At 32.9% G+C, this 23,764-nt stretch overlaps 2 protein-coding genes across 2 annotated transcripts in view; both read left to right on the top strand.

The window, feature by feature from the left end:
* The first annotated feature begins 480 nt into the window (after window positions 1-480).
* Window positions 481-7,097, top strand: LOC127736707 (hemicentin-1-like). Its single transcript, XM_052247297.1, has 4 exons — window positions 481-769; window positions 1,234-1,539; window positions 6,103-6,399; window positions 6,766-7,097. The coding sequence occupies exons 1-4, from the start codon at window positions 637-639 to the stop codon at window positions 7,080-7,082; spliced, it is 1,053 nt and encodes a 350-aa protein (XP_052103257.1). The 5' UTR covers window positions 481-636; the 3' UTR covers window positions 7,083-7,097.
* A 734-nt stretch (window positions 7,098-7,831) lies between these two features.
* The window catches only part of LOC127739143 (hemicentin-1-like), a 56,176-nt gene continuing 40,243 nt past the window's right edge, over window positions 7,832-23,764 (top strand). Inside the window, exons 1-7 of the mRNA XM_052250739.1 lie at window positions 7,832-8,122; window positions 12,546-12,851; window positions 13,384-13,686; window positions 18,243-18,545; window positions 21,532-21,831; window positions 21,966-22,265; window positions 22,914-23,210. Of these exons, the coding sequence (XP_052106699.1) occupies window positions 18,305-18,545; window positions 21,532-21,831; window positions 21,966-22,265; window positions 22,914-23,210 (1,138 nt within the window). The 5' untranslated portion in view covers window positions 7,832-8,122; window positions 12,546-12,851; window positions 13,384-13,686; window positions 18,243-18,304. The remainder of the gene's footprint in view (window positions 8,123-12,545; window positions 12,852-13,383; window positions 13,687-18,242; window positions 18,546-21,531; window positions 21,832-21,965; window positions 22,266-22,913; window positions 23,211-23,764) is intronic.

The following is a 23,764-nucleotide window of genomic DNA, read 5'->3' as shown; positions in this document are numbered from 1 at the left end:
GTAATGCACTATTATATTATTTATTTATGTATTTCTCTGTCCTGAGTGTTCTTGCGTTTATTTGCACTGTATTCCTGTCACGTAATGTTGTCTTTTTGGCGTTGCTTTTAACATTGCCATATAAACGAGAGGTTTGGTTAGGTTAAAACCAGGTTCAACCCACAATTTTTTCTTAAGTCAGGAATATGGCAGTTGTTATCAAATATTCCTTTTCTATGTATGTTGGCGTTTGTTTTTGTTGCAGTTCAGTTTTTCTGTTGTTCCGTTGTTTTCCTCTTATAGTTGATGTGTTTCCCACGGTTTTAGTTTGTAACCCGGATTTGTTTCCGGTTAATCGATTTATGACTATTAAACAGAGGTATACTACTGTTGCCTGTATATATCTGAAGACAAATATTAATATTTTAATGTGTTTTCATATTAATGAATGATTATTTTGATAATGCCTCTCTTATATATTGATTTGCAGGTCAGCCTGAAATTTCTATTCAGTTCAATAGTTACAGTGTACTACTTGGACAGACAGTAACTCTTGTCTGTACAATATCCGCTAACCCAAGTGCCACAAGTGTACGGTGGTATAAAGTTATTAATGGTGTACAAACTTCTCTCTCTACCACTGCTGGGAAATATAACATGCCAACTGTCAGCAGTCCTAATCTGATTATCAACAGTGCTGCTCAGAGCGATACTGGTTACTATGTTTGTACAGCAACTAACATTGTCGGTACCGGAGCTTCATCTCAGACTTATTTGACTGTTACAGGAAGTAAGTGTGCTCTAGCATAAACGAAAAGGCCAACTACTGAGCAAGCTTGAAACGTTGTAAGTTTTGAAGCCTCAGGGTCTGTGTTTGATAAAAAAAAACAAAACAAAAAACAAATAATAATACTGATTTTCTGATACAATCTGTTGTTTCTTTAATTGAAATGATTAAAAATAATATAGCTAATAGATTTGTGAGACATGAAATATTACAATTACCAGAATCATATTGCTATTAAAAAAAGAAACATATATCAGTTGTCTGTAAAATTGAGAATGGAAATGGGGAATATGTCAAAGAGACAACAACCCGGCCAGCAGATAACAGCCGAAGGCCACCAATTTGTTAGACTTTGATATTGCTTAATTTGAAATAATTTCAAAAAGATATAAAGCATCAAATAATTCAGTTTACAGAACTATATTTTTTGTGAGAAATTATTTAAGTGAACAAAATTTGTTTTGCAGATTTGCCAACAGTTACTGTTACCTTGTCAAATTATAACACTAACATTGGTGGGACTGTGATTCTTGGTTGTACTGTTGATGCCACTCCTGCTGCCACCAATGTATACTGGCAACGTATCATTAACAATCAACAACAAAGTATTGATACAACCTCCTCCAACTCACGGTACAGTGGTTCTACTGTCTCTAGTCCGTCACTTGTCATTACTAACGCTCAGTCATTGGATGAAGGAAACTATATATGTTATGCTACAAATAGCATTGGAACTAGTAACAGCCAACAGACTTATCTCAACGTCCTTGGGAGTAAGTTTTGTATGAAACAAAACATATTAAGTTGTAATAAATCAAATTTCAAAACCAGATTTTCTTGTAAAATTCACTAAGTATTCTGCGTAATAATTCGATATTTTTCAATCGTAAGAAATATTGATTTTGGATATTATATATATATATATATATATATACACAAGTCTAAATTGAAAACAACGTTCAAACCTATGATTGCGTTGGATAAAAACCGCAATTTTTATACGTGTGCATGCAAAACAAATTTCTTGGTAGAGGGGTCTAAATACAGCACAAACAACATTTTCCAAAAGACCAAATGAGTGAAAAAGTATATTTTAACAAAACGCATTTGACTAGCAGGTCGAACAACTAATGTTCTTAAACCCTGCTGACTGCTATTGGCGATTGCCAAATAAACGGATCACAAGATGTAACAAAATAGATCTTTTTATTTATTTATTACCAAACAGAAAACAATAAACTTGCGAAAAAGATGGTATACCGCAAACACGAGGTGCAAAAAAATTTGTACACTATCCGGATTTCGACAATTAATGTCTCTTCAGTAATGTTAGGAATCGAAACGGTATTTGGAAGGCCATATAATTTACCTCAATTTAGGATAGACTCTTGAATTTTGAAAGAGTCAAAATAGGATGAACGGATCATATAAACCCGAAGGCAAATATAATACAAGCCCAAACGAAAACAATATAAACAAGTCTAAATTGAAATATAAATATATAATAAAAAATATAACACATTTCAATACGTTTCGGCCATTGCGGCCTCCTTCATTGGAATAAATTACAACATTGAAAAAAAAACAATTACATCGCTTGGATACATTACGTTACTATAACTTCTATGACGTTCATTTGCCGCATTTTTGTTTTTTTTCTTTTTATAAATATTTTTTCTATCATTCGTACATAGTGTTGAGTCCATCAGGCTTTAAAGTTTTTAATTTTTTAATCCAAAAGGCTTCTTTAGTTTGTCTGTAAATTTCTGTGCCAAATAGTCTTTCTATTTCAGTAACTTTTAGATATTTCATCGAATGGTTTTCAAGGAAGACGGCCGCAATGGCCGAAACGTATAGAAATTTGTGTTATAGTTTTTATTATACAATCAATCAAAGACTTTATATATATTATTAGAAATACCAGAGAAAACAATAAACCTTTTGACAATCTTACCCATGAAGAACGAACTGCACTAAAATTTGTACGATCCAACAACAATATCGTCATTAAACCTGCAGACAAAGGCAGTGCTAATGGTTGTCATGGATACATTTGCCTATATTCAAGAAGCTGAACGACAACTTGGCGATGCAAGGTTCTACCAAAAAATAGACTCTGATCCTACAACATCTTTTAGCAGAGAATTAACTGATAGTTTGGTAAAAATGCACAACGATGGTTTCATCGATGAAAAAATCTTGAATATTTGAAACCAGAAACTCCAAAACCGGGCAGATTTTATCTTTTACCAAAAATTCATAAGGTCAATAACCCAGGAAGACCTATTGTTTGAGCAAACGGTCATCCGACGAAAAAAATCTCGGAATTCGTTGACTTCCATCTTCGTCAACATGTTGAAGACTTACCATCTCACATCAAAAACACAACCGATTATCTTAGAAAAATGCAGGTCTTAAATCTACTTCCCTCCGACACGACACATGTCTCTATGGATGTCACCTCCCTCTACACGAAAATTCCACATGCGGATTCCATTGATGCATGTAAAGAAGTTTGGGAGTCCCGACTAGTAAAATATCCACCTACTGAATGCCTTGTCAAAATGCTTACGCTGGTACTAAAGAACAACAACTTCACCTTTGATGGAGATCACTACCTACAATTTAATGGAACTGCTATTGGTACCAAAATGGCTCCATCATATGCCAACATATTTATGGGCAAATTAGAAAAACAACTCCTTGCATCTTCAATCGAAAAACCGCATTCCTGGTTTAGATTTATAGATGATGTGGATGAATATGAAATGGAAAAAAAGTGACGAGGATTTAAATACATTCATCACTCATGCCAACAACAAACATCAAAGTATCAAATTTACTCATGAGAGATCTAAATCCAAAATCAACTTTTTCGATACTTCCAGCTCCCTTACAGATGGCATTATATCTACAGACCTATATCCCAAGCTTACTGATACTCACCAAAATCTGTACTCTAAAAGTTGCCATCCTGCCCGTTGTACTAAGAGCATCCCGTACAGTCAGGCATTCAGAGTCAAGCGAATATGTTCCAACACAGAAACAACTAAAAAACGACCAAGTCAACTCAAATCCCGCTTGAAGAGAAGGGGCTATAAACACAGATCTTTTCAAAAAAGTTTTCAGAAAGCGGAAACTATCCGTAGGAGTAAACTGTTAGAATAAAAAGATAAAAATAAAAATAAAAGGACTCCAAGTGTTCTTACTTACCACCCATCTCTCAAAAACATCTTCGGTGTCATTCGTGAGCATTGGAATACAGTTCAAAAGAATTCTAAACTATCCAAGATTTTTCCCGAGCCCCCCATGATAGCTTTTAGGCAACCCAATAGTCTGCGTAACCTGCTGGTGCGGGCTGAAGAGTTTGATCCCAGAAGTACTTCTGGAGAATGTCGTTCTTGTGATGAAAAACGCTGCAAATGCTGCCTGCAGATGCATCACTCATCAACTTTTCACAGTAAGGCAACCGAAAATAACTATAGTGTATTTTGCAATGGGACTTGCAAAATTATGAATGTTATTTACATTCTAGAATGTTCGGTTTGTGGCCTCCAATATGTTGGTGAGTCAAAGCAGCCTTTACACAAACGCCTAAATGGCCATAGGAGTAATATCTCTAAGAAGCCACTTCTCCTAGTAAGTTAGCATTTCAGACAGTCGGGTCATAAACTTGATGACTTTAACCGCATGAAAATCCTAATGATTGAACATCCAACGGCATCAATAAGAAATACTAGCAGTTTTATTTTTCATTCAATTTGAGATGTATATATACACAGTGACGTCTATTAAATATCGAGTTTTGTTTTATATTATGATGTTCAGGATTTGGGATTAAATCAAGGCCACAATTTACCTGTATTATTGAGCTATTTTATACACCGTTAGTATTGTTAAAATTATTGACACTGACGAAGGCTATTTGTTAGGCCGAAATATTTGTCAAAACTTTTTTATAACATCATCTTCGTATATTACCATCTTATAATAGTACCGTTGTGCAAATATTTATATATATAGTACGTCTACACAAGTGACAACTCTACGACGTATCCATCCTTTGGATCAACAGTGAAGGTGATACACGGCTGAACACACATATCATATTCATAATTACTCTAAATATCAGCACAACTATGTTAAATCTGCAAATTTGCAGAAGCAAATTTTTGTTCTTCCCTCGCCGGGATTCAAACGCATGCTATTGGGGTATCAAGATAACACCGCCTGCACTATGTCCAGCGCTCTAGACCACTCGGCCACCTAGACTGAACTTAAAATTCAGCTTTCGGTAGCCTAGTATATATATATATATATATATATATATATATATATATATATATATATATATATATATATATATATATACAAGCAAGTTTAAGCAAGTGACAACCAACCATACAATATATATGCCCACTGGATCTTAGCGTGTTTGAGATACATGGTTAATACAAATATCTATATAAGTCTGAAAATAAACCCAACAGTGTTAGAATTATATTTTTATGCTAACAAGTTTTTTGTCCTTCAACGGGATTTGAACTCACCTTTGATACACTACAGGACCAATCGCTTAGCCTCGTGTCAAGCTCTCTAGACCACTCGACCACATTCGCTATATAAAATATAACTTAAATTGTCGTAGTATTACCTTGTCAAGTAAGGCGTATCTAGAGATAGACATAATACATGTGCTTAAGCGTGTGAAGTTGTTATATATCTATGTATATATGCCAAGAAATAGATTACTTGAGCTGTATTTGGAAAAAGAATTCGGAATTTTGGATCAACAATGCTCTTCAATTTTGGCCTTTTGAATTTATCGTCACTAATGTGCCTTTTGTAGTAGAAACGCCCGTCTAGCTTATACAATTATAATTCTGGTATCTCTGAAAATTTTATTATAGTTTATATAATACTATCAAATGCCACGTGCATTTAAATTGGAAATCAAGTTTTGAATCTTTGCAAAAACAAGGTGCTAAAATGGACATATACTGAAATTTTGGACATTCGTTTCAAATGTCCATTTTCGTCTATTTCACTGCAGTTGTGCAAGTACCAACAGACTTTACTACAATTATTTGCTTACATAAACAACACCTGTTATGTACATTTGATAGAACATCTGGAACAATGCTATATTTCGACCATCAAATCCCATGATATTTACAAGATCATTCTGTTTAACATTTACGTAAACAAAATTAATAGAGAAATCACCAGATTAAGTAATACTTTACTTTTATAAGCTAAATGGGTACATTATCTAACCTCAACCTTGACAATGGATTATTTGATAACATAACACTATTTGTTTTAACTTTTTACAGATATCCCCGTAGTGACAGTACAAGAAAGTGTGTACTCTGTCAACATCGGAGGTAGCATCAATCTCGTGTGTAATATACAAGCAAACCCTCCTCATACCTCAGTCACATGGCAGAAAATTATGAATGGAGTTACGACCACGGTTACAATATCTGGGAGGTTTTCTGGCGCTACAGTAAACAGTCCAACTCTTACAATATCTAATGTAATTCTTGACGATGAAGGATACTATGTATGTTTTGCAACGAATAGTGTTGGAAACGGTCAAAGTCCGCAATGTTTTTTAGATGTCATTGGAAGTAAGTAGTCTATTAAAGAAAAGAAGAAATAAAAAAAAAATCGCTTAAAATAAAAAAAAAAAATTACATTGAGCACAAACTTATTATCATACTAATAGTTGTCGTCTCCTTTTAACTTAAATATAAATTATAAACCACGTAAACACATTGCTAGCTTTTACATTTACAAAACAATATCATAATTCTATCTTAAGTGACTCTAGTAAAGTTATAAGAAAAACAAGATTTCAGCACAATTAAATTTTCCTTCGATAATATTAATTATATATAAGGAACCATAAGACCAAATAAATGATACAATCTCAACTCATTTGTCCTATTCCTATTATGACTGTAAAATAATCGTATAAACCAACTATTCCATAGGTATCCCGACAGTAATTATAGGGTCAGACTACTACCCAGTTAACTACGGAAATACAGCAACCATTGAATGCAATGTTGTTGCTACACCAACAGAAACAAGTATATCGTGGCAGAAAATACAGAATAGTATACCGTCGACAGTAGTTATATCAGGACGATACCAGGGTGGTAATGTATCTTCCCCACATTTGATTATCACTGATGTGGAAAATACGGACGAGGCATTCTACATGTGTTTTGCTACTAACATTGTAGGAATTGGACAAAGTTCTCAGACCTATCTCGACGTACAAGGAGGTATGTATAACATAGTTTAAATATCCAAAATACCAATACCATGAACAATGAATAGCAATATAATGCATAGCAATATAGTTAACATTAATGTCCAAAATATCAATAAAATTCATAGCAATATAGTTAACATTAATATCCAAAATATCAATGCAATGCAAGCAATATAGTTAACATTAATGTCAAAAATATCAATACAATGATTAGCAATGTAGTTAACATTAATGTCCAAAATATCAATGCAATGCATAGCAATATAGTTAACATTAATGTCCAAAATATCAATACAATGCATAGCAATATAGTTAACATTAATGTCCAAAATATCAATGCAATGCATAGCAATATAGTTAACATTAATGTCCAAAATATCAATACAATGCATAGCAATATAGTTAACATTAATGTCCAAAATATCAATGCAATGCATAGCAATATCTTTAATACTAATTTAAATCATTCACCATAACCTCCTCATGCAGATTGAAACACAAAATATTTCTGACTTTCAACCTCCTCGTATTAGTAGTAACCGATAAGTGTAACCAAACTGAAATACAATTTGTTTTAAATCACGGAAGGTTCAGTGTAGTCGTTTAATCTTACTTTTTACAGCTGTTCCCTCCGTATATATGTACTTAAGAGAGGTGAAATATACCAAAGGGACACTGAAACTCATACATTGAATGCAAACTTTCAACGCCATGGTCAAAAAAGAAAACGACCAATAGAAATTGTTTTATACATTATCTTACTTCTTTTACAGCTGCTCCTTCCGTACAGGTATTATCCAATTATTACTCAGTGGTGATTGGTCTCTCTGTCACGCTTCAGTGCATCGTTACATCTAATCCATCTCTTACAAACGTGACATGGAATAAGATAGAAAACGGACAGCAAACTAATATAGGATCAAACAATAGATATTCAGGAGGAAGTACTAATACAACATCTTTGACCATTTCGAACGCAGTTGACTCGGATGAAGGATATTACATTTGTACCGCAGTAAATGCAGTGGGCGAAGGTCAAAGTTCACAAACCTATTTAGACGTTATCGGAAGTACGTTTTATTTTTGTTTTCTTCTTTTATCTTATATTATGAATTTTCTATAAAGCAAAATATTTCTATCAAAATAGGGCTCTTTTCACTTTAATGTGAATAGGTTGGCAAGTCTTCCGTTACATATACATAATACAAAGGTATTGTTTCTCTTGTTGTGTGAGTTCATTTAAACATATTTTATTACTATTATATATAACAAAAAGGATCAGCCGCACGTAATCACAAGTGAGATCGTCCTCTCCAAAATATAATAAGTTATAAGCACTACCAGCATTTTACAATTTTCAAGTTCACAAATTCCCCAAAAAATAGACAGTAGTCCTATGTCACCATGCTTCCATGCTTATTCACCGACATACTAAACTATATAAATTATACATATAAAAAAGAAAAAAAGATATCTTTCTTCAGATCAAAGCGTTCACTTATTCAAATCAAACTCATGACTTCATTAAATATGAAAGTAATTTGATTCAGAGTGAAATTTTCGTTTTCATTTAGTAATGTAACAAGATTTAAAGACATTAAGCAGTATTTTATCTAGTTGATTTCTGATTTGTGCATAAAAAGGACATTTCAAGAAAAAATCAATTCTGAAGTGTTGTAAATAATGTATTTGCCTTACCTCTCCCAGCAAAATAGTGTTTAAGGACTTTTGATTGAGGAACTTCTTTCGTAGGCGATACTTGAATTTGTAGATGGAATTTACATTGCTTATTGCGTTATCGATTTCAGTAAATTGCCTTATCGTATTGGAGAAAAAATGAATGTTTGTAAGTTCTTATCTACAAAATGGTACTATCAGTGGGAAATCTAGTGAAAAAATATTACCTCCCCTGTAAAAACTGAAAACTAAATCTTTTCAATGTTTGTCCTGTTTTAGCAAGGACACTATCAATTATGAATTCACGGGAATATATTCTGGTAAAAAGTAAAATAGAAAAAAGTTGAAATACATTTTCCTCCTTGAATAGCAAATTAAACGACGAGTATAGCAGGCTGTAGAAGCTTGGTGTAAAATTGGTCTAAAATATTGCTATGCGAATAAATTCCTGGAGTACCAACTTCCATATATTTTTCTAATAGCTGTATACCTGTCTGGAACATGCCGATTATCCGTATATATATGCAGCTAGATCAAAGAAAGTCAGGGGGGGGGGGGAATCCAAAGGAATCGATAGATATCCAGCAAAGATTATCACTTTTGAAATTAAATAACGGACAAATTCAAACAAACTAAAAAATAGTAAAAAGATACCTACTTTATAAAAATAGCTATCTTTTATTTTACAGACAGAATTTTAAAATGTTACAGTCACGAAAAGACAATATTTCTTTATTAAATGTACATGTGATAAGAGCAGACCGGTGTACTTGAAAATCTTAGATGTGAAAAATAAGTATATTTTGGGGATTTGTAACATGCTAAGGACTTTGTGGAAAACTCTAACATTGGTGACGCGAAAGATCTTTAGATTTTGTATGTACATAACTTTTTTCAATTTTGTTTTATCAATATGCAGCAAAGTTTTTAGATTTCAGTTTTACAAGCTTCTTATGCAATTATCTCGATAAATACGGAACATAAAACATCGTGTACTTTCATATATATTTCTAATAACACAGTTTAACAAATAATTTCTTTAAAATGTACAATTATTATTAAGAGATAACTTTTGATCAGTATCGTCACCGGCAATGTTTTATTATTGACTTTCTCGAATCTATCATAAGAAGAGTGGATTTTCTTTTGTCTTCGTTCACTAGATTTCACAGGTTGGGAACAAACCTCATATGATGATAATACCTGTATAGAGTGATTACCCTTCTATAGAGGGATAGCAGTATCTCTCTACAGAAGGATATATTTGTTTAGACTGGATTTAAAACTGAACATGGCAAATATACTTTTTTCTACTTGGTATGACAGAAACCTGCAACATTGGATGCACCAATTGATGAACTTAATTTATTATGCCCATGTCTAATTTACTACTAAACTTACTGCCTGTCGATACTTTTGTTTTGACATTGCACTAGTCATAGATATAAGAAGATGTGGTATGAGTGCCAATGAGACAACTCTCCATCCAAGTCAAAATTTATAAAAGTAAACCATTATAGGTCAAAGTACGGTCTTCAACACGGAGCCTTGGCTCACACCGAACAGCAAGCTATAAAGGGCCCCAAAAATTACTAGTGTAAAACCATTCAAACGGGAAAACCAACGGTCTAATCTATATAAAAAACGAGAAACGAGAACCAATTATGAACCACATCAACAAATGACAACTACTGAACATCAGGTTCCATGTCTTCTTTGACTGTCCATGACGTAAAAACACTAAATCCCTGGGGTGTTTTAGTTGATTTTAGTCTCTGATGCATTATTTTTTTAATATTAATTGTTTATGGATTTTAACTAGCTTTCACTAACTGCAAGTATTCTCAAATCGTACTTTCGTGTTAATTTGACCTGTTGATACAATTTATAATGTATTTTTGTTTTTTAATGTTTACTATTTAATGTTCTATTTAGTCTCACTATTTTTAATATATACCACCTTTGATACGTGTTTAGTATGACGGTTAATTTTCAATTTTGTTCTAGTACTAGGAACAACAAAATTATTTATTTTGTAAAACTTTTTCGGTACTCCATGCATACCTTACAACAAAATTATTTTTATTTACCTGTGTACGTTAATTTTTTTGGCGGCATTTTGTCCAAGGTTATGGTTGTCTTTCTAATATTGTTTTACATCTTATCCCCTTGTTTTATTGATTTTGTATTTACAGTGTGTCATAGGTCAAATTTATTCGTTCAGTGTATGTTCACTTGTTTTTTCTTATATGTCTTTTGATTGAGTTAAGCCATTTCAATTGATATTTTATAGGGTGTCCTTCTATGTTGTGATGTTACACTATTGTTTCAGGTAGAGTGGAAGTTGGCGCCTATTTAAACGTTCAAACCCGCTGCATGTGTTTGCACCTGTCCTAGGCAGGAACCTGATGTTCAGTGGTTATCGTTTGCTTATCAGATACATCATTTAGAAAACACAATATTTTCAAATAAATTTGTCACTTCAATTATAAGTTTGTATGTTGATGAATACCACATCTTTGGTTTTCTTGGTAATAGGTGGTAATTGTTTCCTTAAGGAATTCATAGTTAATACGCAACACTTATCAATATTTATAAATGTGAATATTAAAATTTAGTTAATTACAAATATAAACATATAATATAAATTGAAAATTATAGGAAGTCAAATTAAAAAAATTCAATTTTTTTTAATGTGTAGGGAAATATTGCTTCATAAACTTTCCTTCATCTTTTATAATATTTAATTTCCATGATTTGTTATAAAAATGTTAAAATAAAACAAAATTTTAATTAATTTCATTGTTTCTGTCCTAGAGTGGTAATATCAGAAACTGGACACATTGTGTATTATTATCTCTACTGAAAAGAAACTCAGCTTTTTGTTTTAAACGTCTGTTTGTTAAGTAATAGTATCTGTCACTTTATAATCATGAGACGACAGATTTACAGCTTTAATTAACCATTTTATAATTGAGAGAAGATATGAAATTTTCACTCTGAAGCTTAGATGCAAGACTGGTTATGGTCTTATATAAGTTTATGTACCGTTTTCTTTTCTCAATTTGAAGATAAGTACATTTTGTTTTAAATTGAACATGTGGGCTTATATTTTCACTTTCGTTGTACGCCTAGATGTTTTGATATATTTAAAAAAAATAATTAAAGCATAATCGTTCAATTAACAATCGTCACTCAAATTTAGTCTCAATTGATTGTGATTAGGTACTATAGGAATTCTTGATTCTTTAGTGGAAATGAAGTGTCTTTTGGACGTTGTATGATTGTAAAATATATGACTTATGTCGTTTTTGCATCAAAAGACATTAACCATATTTCGACTAGTTATTAAGTTGAGTTAAATCATAACATGCATAAGGGCTGTGTTCTTGTATTAAGACTGTATTTTTACTAGAATATACGGGGAAGGTATCAATCTACAGATAGTATTATTTCTACATATATTATATAAAGGTAGGGCCCAAAAACATAACCCTTACAGACACTTTACCCACTGAAGACGTAAGAAAATTTGATGCAATAATTGAATTTCGGAAAATGAAGGACTGTGATCATTGATTAAAATGATATAATCAACAGGTTAAGAAAAGGACAGTCGGATAAGAATTACAGATCATATCTGATGACGTCACGTAGCAAGATAGCAAGAACACATAATTTTGCAGATCATTGAAACAGGGGGGATTAACGTCTACATATCGTTTAGACGGATCATTAGAGAAATAGATTCCATACCAAATCTCGATGCAGTGGTAGAATCTATATTTATCTAAATTGTGCTTTATCGCTTTTCAGGTATATTGACAGTCACAGTACCACAATCATCATATAGTGTGAATTATGGTCAATCAGTACAGTTGGTATGTACTGTATCCGGAACTCCTGCAGTACAAAATGTGTACTGGCAAAAGATCACAAATAGCGTTCAGACAAATATCAATTCTACCACTAACGCGAACAAATATTCTGGATCTACAATAGGAACCTCGTCTCTGTCCATCCTGAATGCTGACAGTGATGACGTAGGATCCTACACATGTTACGCTACAAACTCTGTTGGAACTGGACAGAGTCAACAAACTCAACTTTCTGTAGTTGGCAGTAAGTATGTCTTAAACTTGCATTGATGCGTATAATCTGTCTTACTTTACATATGTTTTGTCAATTAACGACTTTAATTCTGATGATATCGATTTCATATAATTGACACAAATTGCAAAAAAACGAAAAGAAAAACAGTTTACAAAATACTACATCAGCAACTTTGACTGATCAACAAAAAAAAACACAAAAAAAAACATCACAACCATAAAATATACAGACTGAGGTACGACAAAGTAATGAATTCAATCTGAAAGATGCTATTCAGTAGATAATTTAAATATTTTCATTTTCGAATTCAACCTGGCCAAAAAGTGGCCTTGTCATACCTTCTCCTTTCGTAATACGTCTCATCAGAAATCAAAAACTCATGTTTCTTACTTTACTAAATGTTTGACAATAGAAAAAAAAATGGCGTATCCATCGATGACACAAAATCACGGTAAGCAGAGCAAAAAACACAAAAAGCAAAGGAACAACGCTTTTATTAATATGCATATTGTATGTTGTGTGTATGTTTAATCTTTTGTAGATGAACCCTCAGTGACTGTTGGACAAGGATATACCATTGCTATTGGAAACTCGATTACTTTGACTTGTACTATATTTGCCACCCCATCAGCCACCAACGTTCAATGGAATAGAATAACAAATAATGTACCTGTTGCAATAAACGTTACCAGCAATCCAACCAAATATTCAGGTGCTACTGTCATTACACCATCTTTGACAATTTCTAACTGTGTTGAGGGTGATGAAGGGTACTATACTTGTCAAGCAACAAACTCCGTCGGAACAGGAATTAGTACCCAGACCTTCTTAAACGTTCAAGGCAGTAAGTAAATGAATATTCCCCCTTCTTTATTACTGTACAAATGATGATGTTTTAATCGCTATTTTGAAAGTAATGGTACAACAACACTAATTTGGGAATATTTTCATTTTTTGATTACTAACATTACTTACATGGTAGAATGAAATTTGAAAAAAGGCAGGATGAGCAACTCGGCAAAACAAAAAAGACAGGATGAAAATTTATGTAAAATAAGTCAGGATAAACTAATAAAAAAAAAAGGCAGGACCTATAATAGAAATAAAAATGCAGGACCTATAATAGAAATAAAAATGCAGGACAGACTACAACTAAAAAAATGCAGGAAAAAATTAATCATCCAAGCCCCCTCCCCCCATAAAAATCAAATGGTAGCTCCCTAAACATATTTTGCACTAAATGCATTGCACGTTAGATGTGTTCTGATTGATATACTTTTCTTAGATACATAATTTTTTAGTTATTGGCGTTGAACAAGCTTTTAGTAATTCAGGTACTCTAATATCTGTACTTTGTGTCTAGAGTAGGTTTGTTAGTTGTTTTTGCGCTTTGAATCGATCTGACAACTAACGAGTAAGCTCTTTTCAATAGACTTTTTATATGCGTTTTTTAGTGTTCTGTTACACCAATGTCCCATGTTAGGGGAAGGGTTTGGGCTCGAAAACATGTTAAAAAAGTCAAATAACAAAATTACCGAACTACAAGAAAATTTAAAACGGAAAAGTTCCTGAACAAATACCAAATCTAAAGCTCAAACACATCAAACGAAAAAAAAAAAACAACTAGCATATCCTTGCCTTGGTACAGGCATTTTCTTAATTGGAAAATGGTGAATTTATTGTAAATAAGAAGATGTAGTATGAGTGCCAATGAGACAATCTCCATCCAAGTCACAATGTATAAAAAGTGAACAATTATAAGTCAAAGTACGGCCTTCAACACGGAACCTCGGCTCTCACCGAACAACAAGCTATAAAGAGCCCCGAAATGACTTGTGTAAAACAATTCAAACAGGGAAACCAACGGTCTAATCTATATAAAAAACGCCAATCTTCACCCTAACCTGAAACAGTAGTGTAACATTACAAATTAAAAAAACACACTATAGAATGTCAATTGAAATGGCTTAACTCGATCAAAAAGACATATACAGGTAAACTAAACAAACACTGAACGAATAAGTTTGATCTATGACACAATATAAATACAATAATAATAAAAAAAGATATAGGATTAATGTCAAAAAAGACAACTCTAACCTGGGACAAAATGGCGTTAAATAAAATAACGTACACAACAGGTAAATTCAAATTCAATATTTTTTTTGTTATGAGTACGGAAACATTTTTTACAAAATAAATAAATTTATTGTTCACAGTACAAGTACAGAAGTGAAAATTTATCGTCATACTAAATACTGATCAAATGGGGTACATATTAAAAATAGTGGGACGAGATATAACCCAAAATAGGTAAACATTGAATAACAGAAACGTATTACAAATCGTGTCAACAGGTCAAATTAACACGAAAGTACGATTTGAGAGTACTCGCAGTTAGTGAAAGCTAGTTAAAAGCCAAAAACAATCAGTAATAAAAAATCATGTATCAGAGACTAAAACCTAAACCGTGTTTTATAGCTAGATAAACGTCTCACTTCTATGACAATCGCATAAATTTCCATTATATTGACAACAATGTGTGAGCAAACCAAACAGACATAATAGGTAAAAATGTCAAAAATGTGGGTACAGCAGTCAACATTGTGTTATAATCTTAATCACTATAAAACAAACAACTATGTCAACAAAGAAAAAGAAAATGGCATATAGACTTTCTAGAGACAAAGCATATGAGCAAAATTTAAAGCCAAAAAAACTAAAAAATAACAATAGCACAATGACACAATGGCGGAATTTATAAATACCGAGAAACGACAAAATGATATTACTAACAATGGACTATACAGGAAAAGTTAAAATATACAAAGACAAATAAAAAGAACACTATAACACGTAACAAAGATGATAAACAACGTCAGTACCTAGGATCTATACTAAGAGACCATCATGTATTTTTTGTGAAGTTGATACGGAATATTTATCAACAAGGTTGGTATATTTCTCAGAAAAAGGACGAGACGTTCTTTGACATAATCCTGTTTCATCAGCTTTCTGCTCAAACACTTGTGAATTTACAAAGTCTGAGTAGCAGCTGCAAGCTCTTGAATACTGAATGAGTTGAGAAATGTAAATCCCATATGTAGGTGAGGTTTGTATATTTTGCTGCTAAGATGGGAGAAATTTATAATTTCAAAATTAAAATCTTCTCGTTTGTCATAGATTCTGGTACTGAGATGACCGCTTATGTCAAATTCGAGGTATAAGTAAAACATGAGACGGAAGAACCCGTGTCTGTTGTTTATTTAATTTATAGCCCTGATGGAAAGAACATCATTAATATATCTGAATGTGAAATTAAATGATATGGCTTCTTTGATCTGTTTGTTTTTGACATGTGTCTGAAGGAACTCCGACTCATATGAAAATAAGAAGAGTTCGACAAGGAGAGACGCACAGCTCGTTCCCATAGGAATGCCGACAGTTTGTTTAACCCTACTACATTCTATATGTGCATGTCCCAAGTCGAAGGACTGTTATTCGGATATTGTCGTTTGTTGCTGTTTAACATTTTTTTGACGTGACGTAATTGTGATGTACATTTTGCTCATGTTTTGTTTCATTGCGCCACTACCAGAGGTAAGTGTGCGGTTTTGGCGTCCGCTTATATATGGAACATCGCAACGTTTTGTATGTGCCTGTTATTTAGTTGTTGTCGTTTTTTGCTATTATTATATGTGTTTTTCATCTATTGATTTGTACATAAATCAGGCTTTTAGTTTTCTTGTTTGCATTATTTAACATTTCTGATTTCGGGGGCTGTAATAGATTGCTCTGCAGTATGAGTTTTGATTATTGTTCAATGCTGCGGAGTCACATATTGAAGATGATGATGATGATGATGATGATGATGATGATGATGATGATGATGATGATCATCATCATCATCATCGACATCATCATCATCATCATCATCATCATCATCATCATCATCATCAATATGTGACTCCGCAGCATTGAACAATAATCAAAACTCATATTGATGATGATGATGATGATGATGATGATGATCATTATCATCATCATCAATATGTGACTCTGCAGCATTGAACAATAATCAAAACTCATACTGCAGATGATGATGATGATGATGATGATGATGATGATGCTTAAAAAAAGATGTTTTAAATCAATTATTCAGATCCGTTCATTGATTTGACCTTATATGGATTTGGTTATTTGTTTTAGGTATTTTTGTTATATAGCTCTTCAACTGTTTCGGTACTTATACATCCCTCGGATTTCAAATGTTTGGCTTTGAGCGTTCCTGATGAAGGTAGGTCCAGAGAGGCGCTTCGGACGCATGAAGTTATTAAACGTGTTGTTTTCAATGTTTTACATCACTGGGTCGATACCTTTGCTGGTGGACTATCAGTCCCCGAGGGTATCATCAGCTCAGTAGTCAGTACTTCGGTACTGACATGATTAATAACAAACTTTTCTAAAATTGCCCGTTTATAAATTTTGAAATTATAAAGAAACTAAGGTTTCAACTCCCTCAGGCAAAGTTGACCTCAGATGGATTTGGTTATTTATTTTAGGTTTTTTTGTTATATAGCTCTTCAACTGTTTCGGTACTTATACATCCCTCGGATTTCAAATGTTTGGCTTTGAGCGTTCCTGATCAAGGTAGGTCCAGAGAGGCGCTTCGGACGCATGAAGTTATTAAACGTGTTGTTTTCAATTTTTTTCATGCATTACAATAGTTCTTTAAGGAAGACATGTTGGCATCAATTTCCTTAAACATTTTGACCATAGCAGAGATAGAAGACCGCTATATCCACTCTCGCTCCAGCTTCAGCTTCTTTTGATACATAGTCACATAGTTATTCGATTGAATATTTCGGGGACTTTAAAACGCTTAGTTCAGTTTGATTTTATTGTTCGAATCATGTGTGTACCAGCGATGCCTACTTTTATATTTTTAAAGTGGGCGGTATAAAGTGATATGGGAGTACGTTGGACTATCCGTTCGACTATCTGTTCGTTTTATTGTCCTTCTTATGTATCTTTACCTGCGTTTTGACCATTTGATGGAATATTGTGCAATTTATATAAAATCTTACTCAAATTAAATGGGGACCTAAATAAGAGGAGCCAAAAATTTGCTGTTGATTCAAGAGAGTTGAATATCCCTTTTGTAATCCTAAGCAAATAACAATATTATGAAGTGCGCTGATTTTGATGTTGAGAACAGAACGTCAATTTGAAACAGGACGGAGGCCTGAGTCCAACCTATATGTCTATTGATTTTTGTTTTTGAATATAGTTAGTATACATGGACAATAAGGTTTGTAGAATAAACTTTGAAATTTATAACATCTATCATTTCTTATTGTTTGACTAATAATTCATTTATTTATCTGGTTATCATTAAAGCAATACCTGTGGTTACCATTGTCCAATCACAGTATAATGTAAATGTTGGTTCATCCGTTACCATGGTTTGTTCCGTATCAGCAAATCCTGTTCATACATCAGTTTATTGGCAAAAAGATGTAAATGGAGTAGCAACAAATATCAATCTCTCTCAGACGAGTAAATACTCAGGATCTACTACCACATCACCATCTTTGACTGTTCTGAATGCTGTAATTGCTGATCAAGGATATTACACCTGTAATGCACACAATAGTGTCGGTACTGGTAGCAGCTCACAGACATTTCTGGGTGTATTGGGGAGTAAGTAAAGGTTATCCGTAATGGGGAGGGAAATATAATGTCAATAGTAGAAAAATATATTACGAAGATTGGTTTAACACATCTTAACAATTTTATATCCATTAGACATTAATACTAAACTAGGCTGTTTTGTGATTTATAAACACCTAACATCTATTACCATACCTTCATGATATCCTTACATTTTAAACAAACAATCAGGATTCTCCCTCGTGAAGCTTATCTTCCCATTAGGCCACTTATCTTATTCAATCGTGAAAATGGACGCCATTGTAGGAATGACGTAAGGGAGGTTTTAGTGAACGGTGTGTCAGACTTTTCTTTTTTCAGTACATTTAATAACAAAATAATTCATATGCCTAAACTTTAATTTAAACGAAAATAAAATATAACACAAATACGAAATGTGTTTCACTTAACCCATGCAACGGCACAGGCGTTATAAAATAAGATGTGTAAGTCATCATAGTGTATAATGGACAAATCCTCCATATATATACATTATCACAATTGTATTCTGTATCACAAACTTTTCTTCTATTATAAAAATTTCACATTAAAAATTTATAAACTTCAATTCATATAAATTTTCAAAATCGCAGTCTCTCATGCTACAAATATATACCTTATTTCTCTTGTAATGTGAAGTTTTATTTAAATCAACATGCAGTCAACATACATTCAAATAATGGAATTTGAAGAGGAATAATTTAGCCAATATTTTGTATACGTTTTCACGCCTGAACATAAAAAAAGGTGTACCGTCTTTTCGTGTTCGATAAGATTATTGCCCATTTCTACGATTTTTTCTCACAATATCTTTTGCCTGTGGCAGAGATGCAAATTAATGCTTTAAACAAGAATCTTTTATCTATCTGTGGATTTTTTTTTCTACCTAATTTATGCTTATGCACAAAAAAGATCCACATGTATTTACACCTTCCATCATCGATTGTTGTGTAAATTTGTCTTTAATTTTAAATGTTTCAAATATCTCGAAGCTCCATACTATAATCTAAATATACGAACACGTGTATAAGATGCAAAAAATCCTAAATTATACATCTAAATTAAACTTTTAAAGCCCTTAGAAACAGATATAAATAATCAAAATATACCAACTTGGCCATTTGTACCTTCACTAATAAAGCGTCCATTTCTTTTATTTAAGGCCAAGGAACAGTAAATGGGTTATGTCACATAATTTGCAAAACATTTTGCATACAACCGTGGCTCGTTGAAGTATAACTGAAAATCGAAAAATGCATTTATCTTTTTTATTATCTGAAATATTGCTGATCAAATTCCTTCAAAATAGGTGAACATTTGTATAGAAAACACATACAATCGTCGATAAACCTTTTTAAATTTGTCTTAAAACCATCAAATCACTAATTTCTAATGCATAGATTTTTCTTTAAAAAAACTGTATGTTGTTTATACACAAATTTCCGTTTTAATGATATAAAATAACTAGAAGAAACCCGTGCGAGCACGACTTGACGACTAGTTGAAATGTTAATGGTGAGACACTGCACAGCACTACATCGTGCAGTTTGATTAGTGTTTCTCAAACTTTTTTGTGCACTGATGCATGGTGTTGATCGTGTTTATTAGTTTGTCAGTTCCTCTTCAATAAGGAGTTTGAATGTCCAATTGGTAGCATCTGTCTCTGTGTTAAACAGGTGCTCCGAGGTAGGTGGACATAACTTTGAGAAGAAGAAGACAACCTAGAAAACTAATGATTAAAACATTTCTTCAGTGGTGCCAACTTATTGTATTTTTGTTTTGTTTCGAGTGGTGCGAACCAAGTTCTGTCTCTGTGTGACACGGGTGTTCCAAGAACGGAGGAAATAACTAAGAGAAAATAATCTAGAACTGTCTGATGATCAAAAACATTTATTCAGTTGTGCGTGTTTGTAGTATTTCTTTTTTTTTCTAGTGGTGAACGATCTGTCTATGTGTGATACAGGTGCTCCGATAAATGAGGAAATAACTAAGAGAAGAAGAAAACAATCTAGAATTTTGTAATGATTAAACACATTTCTTTGAGTTTTTAATGTTTCTTTTTTTTTTAATGGTGCGAGATGATAAAGTGACGACAGTTGTAATAATTGGTGCGAGAGTGACTGGTGCGAGTTGGCTGTGGGCCGTTTTGTCATTAATTCCATTTCCGCCAGCTTATATTAGAAAACATAGACGGTAAAACTAGCTACGGTACTTTATTTGGGGATTATTTAATTAAGCTACGCTTATTAAAGCAGATACTTTATGAAGTTATAAAGTACATAACATATACTAACTATTTATTAATATATTATACTTCAGATGATGGTCGGCTAGGATACAAACCGGCTAAAAAATTTCGGTCTACAAATTTAATAGTATAGATTTTATAGGGTCACCGACTTTGTTTTTTGTCTAATATTCAATCTGTTATTTAGTTGGTAGTGAAAATCGTCATCAAATTTACGTTTTACGGCCTGCAACGCGGTGAAGTTACGATTATTTTGACGTTTTGTGGTATTTTGTTACATAGAACACTACTTTCAATGGTGTATACCATAAAAACGAAGTCGGTGACCCTATCATTATTTAACATCATTACAACTGTAATTTATGTATCAACAACTTATAGTTTTTATAAAGAAAAATCTATATATCAGATCGTTGAGATTTGGTGATTTTAAGACAAATTTAAGAAGGTATTTTGTTTTCGATTTTCAGCTATAGTTTAACGAGCAAGAGTTGTATGCATGATTTTACCAAAATCTGTGACATTAGCCTATTTATTTTAACTTGGCCTTAACGTTAACTGAATATCATCCTGCAAAGAGGTTATTTTAGGAACGACTAGATGAAACACTACATGCAAATGAAGTGATTCGATTCTGATATGAATTACGTGTGTCCATTCGATACGTTAGAACATAATTATGTTTGTCCTTTCGATCCTGATATATGTGTGTCTATCTCTTTGCTTTAGGCGTTCCTGTAGTAACCATACTATCAACCAGTTACTCTGTCAATGTCGGAAACTTCATTACATTACAATGTATTGTAATTGCCAATCCAACAGCAACAAGTGTCACCTGGCAGCGTTACATCAATAATGTAGCAACGGATATTAGCATGTCTAGCGGACGTTACGGCGGAAGTTCAGTGAGTTCACCGTCTCTCGTCATAAGTAATACGGCTATCTCAGACGAGGGGTTCTATATCTGTACAGCTACTAACAGTGTTGGATCTGGGCAAAGTCCACAAATATTCTTGGATGTTATTGGAAGTAAGTGAAAGCATATTATAAACTTTTTATTTCTTGTATGACGGGTTATGATTGTAAGTTTATCAGATCTTAAATAGGCAAAAGTAAAAAGTTTAGATTTGCAAGTAATTAATTCATGCATTGTTTTTTTTTAGGTATTCCCACTGTTACTGTTCCACAATCTAGCTACACAGTAAACAGTGGATCATCAGTTACACTACAATGTATCTATACTGCCAACCCAGCAGCTACCAGTGTTATGTGGGAAAGAACTATAGCCAATCAGGTCACAGTAATATCCACAGCCAGCAATAAATATGATGGTTCTACCACACAGTCACCATCTTTGATATTAAATAACGCTGACGAGTCTGACCAGGCCAATTATGTTTGTAAAGTAATCAACAGTATAGGAACTGGAATCAGCTCTCCTACAATTCTTGACGTTTTGGGCAGTAAGTGTATATTCAATATGAAATAACATCCAAATCACATACATGTATTTACATAGAGAAAGAGAGACACACATATTGTCACATTTTAAAAGTTCTATTTAGAACTACAAACATGTTAAACCACAATTTCACTGCGCACTTTATACGTTTCTATGCTGATTACATGCTTGGAACGCCAATTACTAGAAACATCTACGAAATAAGACAAGAAAAACATCATCAAATATTTATGTGACTTAGTACCAACCCTACTGCAATCATTTATCTGATTCAGCATCGTTTCTTTTTCAACATTGAAATAAGTTACCATATTTGAATAAATGAAAATGTGGGTTGATTCATTGCGACAGTCACTCAACAGCATTTTCCGTAAAACATGAAAATACAAAATAAAACGTAACCCCGTAACAAGCGGTTTACTTGTGACGTCGTACAATAAGTTGTGGGTTTACAATAAGTATTACAACACTTAACCAAAAACACAATTTAACCTGGATGTGGGTATCATTACGTATCATTGAGGGAATCACTGGAATAATAAAAGGCAGGACCTGGCTGTGTGGACAGAGAAAGCGTCATAGATTATAAATCAAGTTGATTATCAGAATCAAGCATACTAAAATTTGAATTATTTTATATTTTTATCAGACATACCTGTTATTACAACGCCTACATCAGCATATACAGTAATTATTGGTGGTTCTGTTACCATAACATGTACCGTGACAGCTAACCCACAGCACACTAGCGTTTACTGGCAGTTTACATCAAGTGGTTCATTAACCAATGTGGACATTGGAGGAAGGTTCAGTGGCTCAACAGTCAGCTCACCATCTCTAACAATATCAAATGCACAGTTATCAGATCGGGGAACATATGTTTGCTATGCTACCAACAATGTAGGAACAGGACAGAGTACACATGTTGTACTGGCTGTTACTGGCAGTAAGTAAAAATAAATTCAACATAATAGTTTTAGAAAGTGACCATTCAGTTAAATTGCTTGCAGGACTATTTAGCCTATGACATTCAGAACTAAATATATTTCTAATACACCTTAATAACACTTGGCTATTGAATATATCATTGGAAATGAATAAATGTGCAGATTTCAGTTTGTCCGGTCGTAAAAGTGAAATATGATATAAGTTTGTTTAAATCCGGGTTACTGTAAAACATGAAAATTAACACTTATTAAGTGTTATGAACTAATTTAAAGCTGGGGTTTTAGAATTGTTTTTTTTTTCTTCACCTTATAATACTGTAATATTGTGTATTTGATTGACAATTGCATATGCTACATGGTATGGCAATAATTGACATCATTTTGACATTTTTACTCAGAAATGAGTAAAACAGTACTATTGGCAAATTACAATACAATTCGAATTATTTTGACCTTTAGTATACTATTTTGTATTATTATCATTGTTCTAGTATGCATCTATAAAGGAAATAAATTTTGTTTTTAATGATAGAAGTGCGAAAAACATAAAACA

This window comes from Mytilus californianus, unplaced genomic scaffold, assembly GCF_021869535.1.
Source record: "Mytilus californianus isolate M0D057914Y unplaced genomic scaffold, xbMytCali1.0.p SCAF_1, whole genome shotgun sequence".
NCBI classification, from domain to species: domain Eukaryota; kingdom Metazoa; phylum Mollusca; class Bivalvia; order Mytilida; family Mytilidae; genus Mytilus; species Mytilus californianus.
This window is presented reverse-complemented; position numbering and strand designations above follow the sequence as displayed.

Coding starts and splice junctions, on each gene's coding strand:
- LOC127736707 (XM_052247297.1), top strand. CDS start 637: ATGCCAACTGTCAGCAGTCCTAATCTGATTATCAACAGTGCTGCTCAG. Junction 1,540..6,102: donor TTATCTCAACGTCCTTGGGA/GTAAGTTTTGTA, acceptor AACTTTTTACAG/ATATCCCCGTAGTGACAGTA. Junction 6,400..6,765: donor TTTTTTAGATGTCATTGGAA/GTAAGTAGTCTA, acceptor ACTATTCCATAG/GTATCCCGACAGTAATTATA.